Below are 8,127 nucleotides of genomic sequence, written 5' to 3'. Positions count from 1 at the left end.
CCTCCTAATTCTCGTGTCTGCACCTTGCTTTCTGAGCCTATCTTTATCATTCACAAACACATCTGTAAGGGGCTGAAGTGATAGCACAGCGGGAAGGGCATTTGCCTTGCACGTGGCTGACCCGGGTTCGATCCCCAGCATCCCATATGGTCCCCCGTGCACCACCAGGAGTAATTCCTCAGTACAGAGTCAGGAGTAACCCCTGTGCATTGCCGGGTGTCACTCAAAAAGCAAAAAAAAAAAACACAAACAAACAAACCCACAACACCAACATCTTTATCCTCTTACTCCATTAAATGGTGATTTCCTGACTCTGGGGTCATTTCATTTGGATCCTTGAAGTCCCAAGGAACACCCAGACCATAATCAATGGGTAGTTGTCAGGCCTAGAAGGAGCCCCAATTCCTTGCTGGCAGTTATCTCCTGGCTCCCCTCAGAGTGAACAAGATTACTCAACCCAGGGCCAGGACATAGTACAGCAGTTAAGGCATTTGCTTTGCATGTGGCCGACCCAGATTCGATCCCGGATGCCAAATACATCCCCAGGAATGCCAAGAATGGCCCCTGAGCAGAGCAATGAATAAACCCTAACTATCTCCAGATGTGTTCCCAGCCCATCCCCACCTGCCCCTCCAAAAGAACCTCAAAAGAGGAGTTTCAACAAAGGAAGCACCAGTTTCAGAACCATAGCCCAACTGCCTTCCAGTGAATTAGAGCAAAATGCTGTTACCTTTCAACCACAGGCTTTCAAATGCCTTTGACCACAGCATAAAAGCACCACCAGCACAAAACTAGTGAACATGTAGACATTGATTCACCTCTATAACTGAGGTCAACAACTGCAGGGTCGCATTGAAGTTGTGCTTTTTAAAAAAAAAAAAAATGCTGATTTTTTTTTTTTAAAGGCTATGACCCTCTGAATTGATTTTAGGATCCACAATTGGGTCACCACCCACTTTGATAAACATTGCCTTAGGTGACTCCTTTGATAAACATGGGAAGACAGACCGATCAAGTCACAAATAGCCAAACAAGACTTAGTTATTACCTACTTGGGGGTGGCTGAGCTCTTTGTCCCAACAGTTGTTAGGAAAGATGGGGGGCGGGGAGCTCTTGATGCCCAGTCCCTCGGGACAGGAAGAGCCTATAGCTTCTCCCACAAGCGCTTCACTCCTTCCATCCCTAAATCCCCTATCGGGGTTTGGGGACTCTGGGACAAGGTCAAACCTCGGGATCCTCAGGGTCCTGGGGTCCTAGTCCCCTGCCTCCCCAGTCTGGAGAACTCTGTTCTCTGTTAAGGTAGATGCCACCACTGCTCCCCTCTTCCACCACACACAGATTTGGCAAGGGAGGAAGGAGTTTGGTGGACACTAAAGTGATACTTTTTATTGTCTAAGACAACAGTAACTGAACACAGATTCACAAAGACCGGCCGTTCGGCCCAACAGACAACATCCCTCCCCGACCCCCAATTCAGTCCTCGGGGCCAGAAATATAATACAGCAGGTATGGCGCTTGCCTTGCTCAGGAAGAACCAGGCTCGAGACCGGGCATCCCATAGGGTCCGCTGAGGATGCCAGGAGTAAGCTCTGAGCACCGCTGGGCGTGGCCCCAAACCAAACAAATTCAGCGTCCTGGGGACAAGGGGGAGGCCAGGTCGCGGTCCAACCCCGTGGTGGAGGGCTGGCCAGGCGCCGCTCGCCTCAGTTACTTGGGGGTGACCCTGAAGACGCGGATGTGGATGGCCGAGTTATTGCGGTTGCGCGTGAGCGGCTCTCTCGCGTCGCTCTCCGTTTCCAGCTCGTCCACGAGCTCCACGGTGGACGTGTTGGCCGCCACCTGCAGGGAGCCGAAGCTGCCCGCCTGCAGCTGGAGGGCAATGTTGATGGCTCGGTTGATGGCCAGGCCCAAGCCGTGGATGTAGATCTCGGCGCAAGCGTTCTGACCCCGCGCCCCTCCGTCCAGCAGCTTCTGGCAGCGCGCCAGCTGGGCCTTGAAGTCCGTCTTCATGTTGACGTAGATGTCATTGGGCCTCCGGGGCAGGCGGTGCGGCAGCCGCTTCCGCAGCGTGTACTCCACCGGGTCCAGCTCGGCCTCCACGGCCCGGCGGGGCTCTCGGTTTTCGGCCATGGCGGGGGCCCTGGCACGGGAAAGGGAGCGGATTAGGGAAGGGGGGGGGGGACAAGCCGCGGCTACGCTTTTCTGTCGGGGGTCCTTCCCCGCGGGAGCGGCCGGGAGGGGGCGCGCTCACGCCCCGCGGCACCCCAGTTCTTGGCCCCGTTCATTCATCCCAGCACCCCCTCCTCTTCCCGCGCCTACTCGCTCTCCACCGCGCAGGGCCCCTCCACGCGCACGCGGCCGCTCCCTCCGGGCCCCGTCAAGCGTCGCGGCGACCCGAGCGGAGGGAGCTGCCCGCGCCCCGAGAGCCCCGGGAAAAGAAAAGCAGCACAAGGAGCGCGGCGAAGGCCGGAGCGCGTACTCCGGAGCAGCGCGGGTAAACCTGGCTCGGGGCGCGGAATGCGCACGCGCGCCCCCCGCGCGCTCCGCCAATCGCCTTCTAGGTTTCCGTTTTCTCCCCGCCCCTTTCTGAGGGCTCGCGCCACCTCGCTAGTCACGCGAGGCTTCCGGCGGGGTGGTGACGCGTCGACCACGTGTACGCTCCGGGGGCGGGACAGGAGGCAGTGGGCGTGGCCTGAGGGGGCGGGACCCTAAACTGGAGCCAATCGGGGCTCCCCGCCCTGCAGCTGGAGAGGGGTAAAGGGGGCTGTGCCGGGGGCGCACGGGGTTGGGGTGGGGGCTGGCGAGGAGAGCGGGATGGGGCAGGGCCAGGCCAGGCGGCCCGTAGAGGAGGCGTGAGCAAATGGACAGAGCTGAGAGTGCTGGAGGGACATGGAGCGAATGACAGCACCCCAGGACTGCCCTGCGGGTCACGGGGACCGGTCCCTGTCGCGTCTCTCTAGCCGGATTGAGCCCGGGGGGACCCAGGTTAGAGCCAGAAATTTTGGCGCCCTCAGGCTCGCTCACACCCCCTCCACCCGCCATCCAGCATTGGGGCCGTGCGCCCCCTGCCGGCAGGACAGGGAGGCACCTGAGTGTTTGGCTCCCAGACGCCAGTGGACACTTTCCTTGGCCTGTGGAGGGGCTTCTCGGCCCAGGTTGCGGGAGCTTCTGCAGTGCTCCTCCGAGGAGTTGCCTGAAATATTCCTTGGCAAAGTCGAACTACTCTCCGCTTGGGTTTCCAAGTCACTGACAGGAATCATTCCTGCCTTGCCACCTTGTAAGCTCAGTAACATGAACAGGCATCGCTGTCTGCAGACCCCCCTGTCTAGCGGCCTGGGGTGCAGCCCCACCCCAACTGACCCAGACTGCGGAGAGGTCACGTTCCTGAGAACCTGTATCTGGACCATTTTCAGGGCTGGCGATCCCACCACGCAGTCTCATTCAAGGCAAGTGACGTGCCTCTCCAGTACCTCTCTTGCTTCTATTAACCGCAAGATTGGGAGTGGGGTGCAGAGCCCAGAGTTAGCCAGTAGGTAAGGATGAAGAACTGGCTACAACCCTAATCTACCTCAGGAATGATATCTGCACTGAGTTGGTGTTTTTTGTTGTTTTTTTTTTCCTTTTTGGGTCACACTAGCGATGCTCAGGGGTTACTCCTGGCTCTGCACTCAGGAATTACTCCTGGCGGTGCTCGGGAGATCATATGGGATGCTGGGAATCGAACCCAAGTTGGCCGTGTGCAAGGCAAACGCCTTCCCTGCTGTGCTATTGCTCCAGCCCCCTGAACTGAATTTTTTGGGAGGTGCCACACCTAGTGATGCTTAGAGGTTACTCCCGGCTCTGGTCTCAGAAATCACTCCTGGTGGTGCTCAGGGGACCATATGGGGTGCCTAGGGTCAAAATTGGGTAAGTTGTGTATAAGATAAAGACTATCTTTATGTTAGACTATCGCTCCTCCCCCATTTCCCTAAACAGAATTTTAATGGATAAACAGGAGTTTAGGGAAGTGAGGAATATTCTAGAAATATTCAATAGTATTTCTGAAAGCAGGCCAGCATGGGTCTGGCACAGGTGCTATGGGGCTCATACCCTGTGGGTGCCTGGGCATGAGTTCCAAGCCCACGTGTCCCAGCTGCTGTCAGCTGCCCCAGTCAGAGCCGGGGCCAGATGGGCACCACAGCGGTAACTTCTGTGCCGCCATGAGGGTATGAGCCCCGGCGAGCAGCTCGGCGGAAGCTGCCACTGATGGACTTGAAGTGGGCCTGTCACTGGTGTGTCCGCCCCGTGAGCAGGTGCGCACCCCCTGGGCTTCCCACCAGGAGCCACAGCAACAACAAAGACAAGAAGAGAAGGGGAAGAGGGGAATGAACTAAAAGAAGAATGGAAGTATAGGACCTAGTAAGTGTCTACATCCAGGAACTAGAAGAGTCAAGTAAAGACAAAGAATATGGGGGGACTGGAGTGATAGCACAGCGGGTAGGGCGTTTGCCTTGTACGCGGCCGACCCGGGTTCGATTCCCAGCATCCCATATGGTCCCCTGAGCACTGCCAGGAGTAATTCCTGAGTGCAGAGCCAGGAGTAACCCCTGTGCATCGCCAGTGTGAACCCCCCCAAAAAAAGACAAAGAATATGGGAGGAAGAAATTGGAGTGATAGCACATCGGGGAGGGTGTTTGTTTTACATGCTGCTCACCCAGGTTTGATCCCCAGCAACCCATAAGGTCCCCCTGAACACCACCAGGAGGGATTCCTGAGTGCAGAACCAGCAGTCAATTCTGAGGACTCCTTTTGAGGAGTCCATGGCTCCTCAAAAAAAACAAACCCTGGGGCTGGAGCAATAGCACAGTGGGTAGGGCGTTTGCCTTGCACACGGCTGACCCGGGTTTGATTCCCAGCATCCCATATGATCCCCTGAGCACTGCCAGGAGTAATTCCTGAGTGCATGAGCCAGGAGTAACCCCTGTGCATCGCCGACCCCCAAAAAAAACAAAAGAATTACTATATAAATACGGTAATTAAACTGTCGCACCTGCTAAGAGATATGCCCCCAATTCAGTGAGGCTGGGGGAGAGAATCCAGAGTAGGGCCGGATGGAATTCAGCAAACAGCATTTGCTTTCCAGGAGTGAGGCTTTGGGTTCAACCCCCCGTGCTGCAGAAAAAACAACAGAGAGAAAGAGAGAAAGGGAGGGACGGAGCGAGAGAAAGAGAGACAGAGATAGAGAGAGGGAGGAGAGAGAGAGCGCGTGCCCGGAAATAGACTCACACACGCCCAGCTGACTTTGACACAGGTACAAAGGCAGTTCATGGGAAAGGGAAATAAAACCTTTTCATAGTTGTGCTATAATGATTGGCTCACTAGGCCAAGAACTGAATGTTGGCCCATGTGGAAAATGAACACACAGGGATCGAAGGCCTAAATATAAAATTTTAAACGAGGGAAATTTTGGGAGAATGGCTAGGGGGCATTTTCACGACTTAAGGTCAGGCAAAGAAGGGGCTGGAGCAATAGTACAGTGGGCAGGGCGTTTGCCTTGCTTGCAACTGTCCTGGGTTCAATACCTGGCATCCCATACGGTCGCCTGAGCACTGCCAGGAATCATTTCTGAGTGCAGAGCTAGGAGTAACCCCTGTGCATCACTGGGTGTGACCCAAAAGGCCAAAAAGCAAAAAGAAAAAGGTCAGGCAAAGAATTCTCAGATAAGACTCTATTCATTATGAGGTCAAAACTTGATGGAAAGTGGTGAAATACATTTTTTTTTTTTTTTTGCTTTTGGGCCACACCTGGTGATGCTCAGGGCTCACTCCTGTGGATGCTCAGGGACCATATGGGATGCCAGGGATTGGCCAGGTCGGCTGCATGCAAGGCAAACACCCAATCTGCAGTACTATCACTTCGACCCCCACTAACTTTGTTCTAAAGAAATATTTTTTTTTATCATTCTGTAAGCAAATTCTTGATAACAATCAATATAAAATAAATTATCGAGGGCCTGCTATGAGGGCTTAAGAGGTGGTTGAGAAAACTGGAGATGAGAGTGGAGGGAAGATGTAATGGTGGTGGGATGGGTGTTGGAATATTGAATGCCTGTAACAAATCATCATGAGCAACTTTGTAAACCACAGTGTTTATATAAAGTGTAAGGGTAAGGGGAATATAAAATTTAAAAAAATTGATGGAGGGCGGGAGCGATAGCACAGTGGGGAGGGCGTTTGCCTTGCACTCGGTTGACCTGGGTTCAATCCCCAGCATCCCATATAGTCCCCCCAGCACCACCAGGAGTAATTCTTGAGTGCAGAGCCAGGAGTAACCCCTGAGCATTGCTGGGTGTGACCCCAAAAGCAAAACTAACTAACTAAATAAATAAAAATTGACAGAAAGGGGTTGGAGCAATAGTAAAGCAAGTAAGATGCTTGCCTTACATGCGCCCGACCAGGATTCAATCCCTGGCACCCCATCTGGGCCCTCAAGCCCACCAAGAGTGATCCTTGAATGCAGAGCCAGGAGGAAGCCCCGGGCACCACCAGGTGTGGCCAAAAGAAAAGGAAAAAAAAAAGAAGAAAAATAAAATAAAAGTGCTGGAAAGGAGCCCTAGGGACAGTGCCGGGATTCAGGTGCTTACCTTGATTTTGCATGCAGCCCCTTGGTAGCATCCTGGCCACCCTCTATAGTCCCCCAAGCCACGAATTATAGAGGGTAATTCCCAGAGCACAGAGCCAGGACTAAACCCTAAACGCTGCTGGCCCAAACAAAATGAATGAATAGTATCTCATCAAAATGAAAAACGTGTGCTCTGGGGGCCTGGGCTCGAGTGGGAGGGGCTGAGCTCATGTGTCCCATCCCCTGTGCCACACTTGGTCCCCTGAGCACCAAGCCTGAGTGCCATCACTGACCCCAGCACCAAAACAGCACAACAGTGGACTCTGAAAGACCACGGTGACAGAGTGAAAAGCGAGGCCACAGCTGGGAGAAAATCCGATAAAGGACTTGGATCAAAACATGGATAGAAGGCTCTGAAGTGGTGTTAGAATGCGTTAGAATGGTGGGAGAGGGTTCACAGGCTGGAGCGAGTATACGGCTGCCCCCCCCCCAGGACCCTACGTTCAATGCCCGGCACCACCGGGCTCTCTTGGCCCCCAACACCAACGGGGAACTCCACCACGCCTCCCTCCCCCAAAATAGACCCAGAAATTAGATGACCAAATTAGAATAGGCCAAAAGTCTTGAATAGAGAGTAGAGGGGGGGGGGCAGGGAGCCACTGGAAGGATCTGGGCCTTCAGCCCTTGAGGAAATGTGGATCAAGAGACTAAAGTGAGGGTCCAAAGCAGTAGCACAGCAGGGAGGGCATTTGCCTGGCACCTGGCCTGCCAGGGTTCAATCCCCAGCTTCCCATATGGTCCCTGAGCACCACCAGGAGGGATTCCTGAGTGCAGAGCCAGGAGTAAGCCATGAGCAATACCTGGTGTGGCCCCAAAACAAAACAAAACAGAGTCTAAGGCGGTACTGCTAGCATAAATGCACCCATTAGAATGTTGAACAGCAAAAGTCCCCACCAGGGGCCAGAGCGTTAGTACAGCAGCAAGGGTGCTTGCCTTGCACATGGCCAACCTGGGTTTGATTCCTTGCACCACATATGGTCCCCTGAGAGACCAGGAATGATCCCTGAGCACAGGCTAGGAGTTGGCCCTGAGCACCACCAGGTGTGACACCCCCACCAAAAAAAAACCCAAATACCCCCCCACACATCCACACACAAAAGGAGAGGCTAGAAAGACAGTCCGGAGGATAGGACACTTGCTTTGTATCTGACCGAGCACGGTGTGATCTGTAGGACCGTGGTACCCTGGGCCTTGCCAGGAGTAAGCCATGAGCACTGCTCACAACCCCTACTGATGCCCCCACCCCGCAAAAAGAAATATGTTCTAGTTTTTCTTTAAGGTGGTTGTGTGTGTGTGTGTGTGTGTGTGTGTGTGTGTCACACTCAGCAGTGCTCTGAGCTCAACAACTACTCCTGAAGGGCTCAGGGGACCATATATGGTGCAGGGAATCAAACCTGGGTCAGCTGCATGCAAGGCAAACACCACCAGCCCCCGGCCCCCCGTACTCTCGATCTGGAGCTTAATTCT

At 54.2% G+C, this 8,127-nt stretch overlaps 1 protein-coding gene across 2 annotated transcripts; it reads right to left on the bottom strand.

Moving 5' to 3' along the window:
• Nucleotides 1–1,366: 1,366 nt before the first annotated feature.
• On the bottom strand, nt 1,367–2,528 carry POP7 (POP7 homolog, ribonuclease P/MRP subunit). Of its 2 annotated transcripts, none has more exons than XM_004617306.2 (2): nt 2,320–2,528; nt 1,367–2,140 (listed from the first exon to the last, which is right to left on the bottom strand). In XM_004617306.2, exon 2 carries the CDS (start codon nt 2,128–2,130, stop codon nt 1,708–1,710), a length of 423 nt encoding a protein of 140 aa, XP_004617363.1. In that variant the 5' UTR covers nt 2,131–2,140; nt 2,320–2,528; the 3' UTR covers nt 1,367–1,707. The 2 variants fall into 2 exon arrangements, with proteins under 2 accessions (XP_004617363.1, XP_054990299.1); XM_055134324.1 differs by having other exon boundaries at nt 2,480–2,494.
• Between the last annotated feature and the right edge of the window lie 5,599 nt (nt 2,529–8,127).

This window comes from Sorex araneus, chromosome 4, assembly GCF_027595985.1.
Source record: "Sorex araneus isolate mSorAra2 chromosome 4, mSorAra2.pri, whole genome shotgun sequence".
NCBI classification, from domain to species: domain Eukaryota; kingdom Metazoa; phylum Chordata; class Mammalia; order Eulipotyphla; family Soricidae; genus Sorex; species Sorex araneus.
Note: the sequence above shows the minus strand (reverse complement) of the source record. Positions and strands in the feature narration are given on the sequence as shown.

Coding starts and splice junctions, on each gene's coding strand:
- POP7 (XM_004617306.2), bottom strand. CDS start 2,130: ATGGCCGAAAACCGAGAGCCCCGCCGGGCCGTGGAGGCCGAGCTGGAC.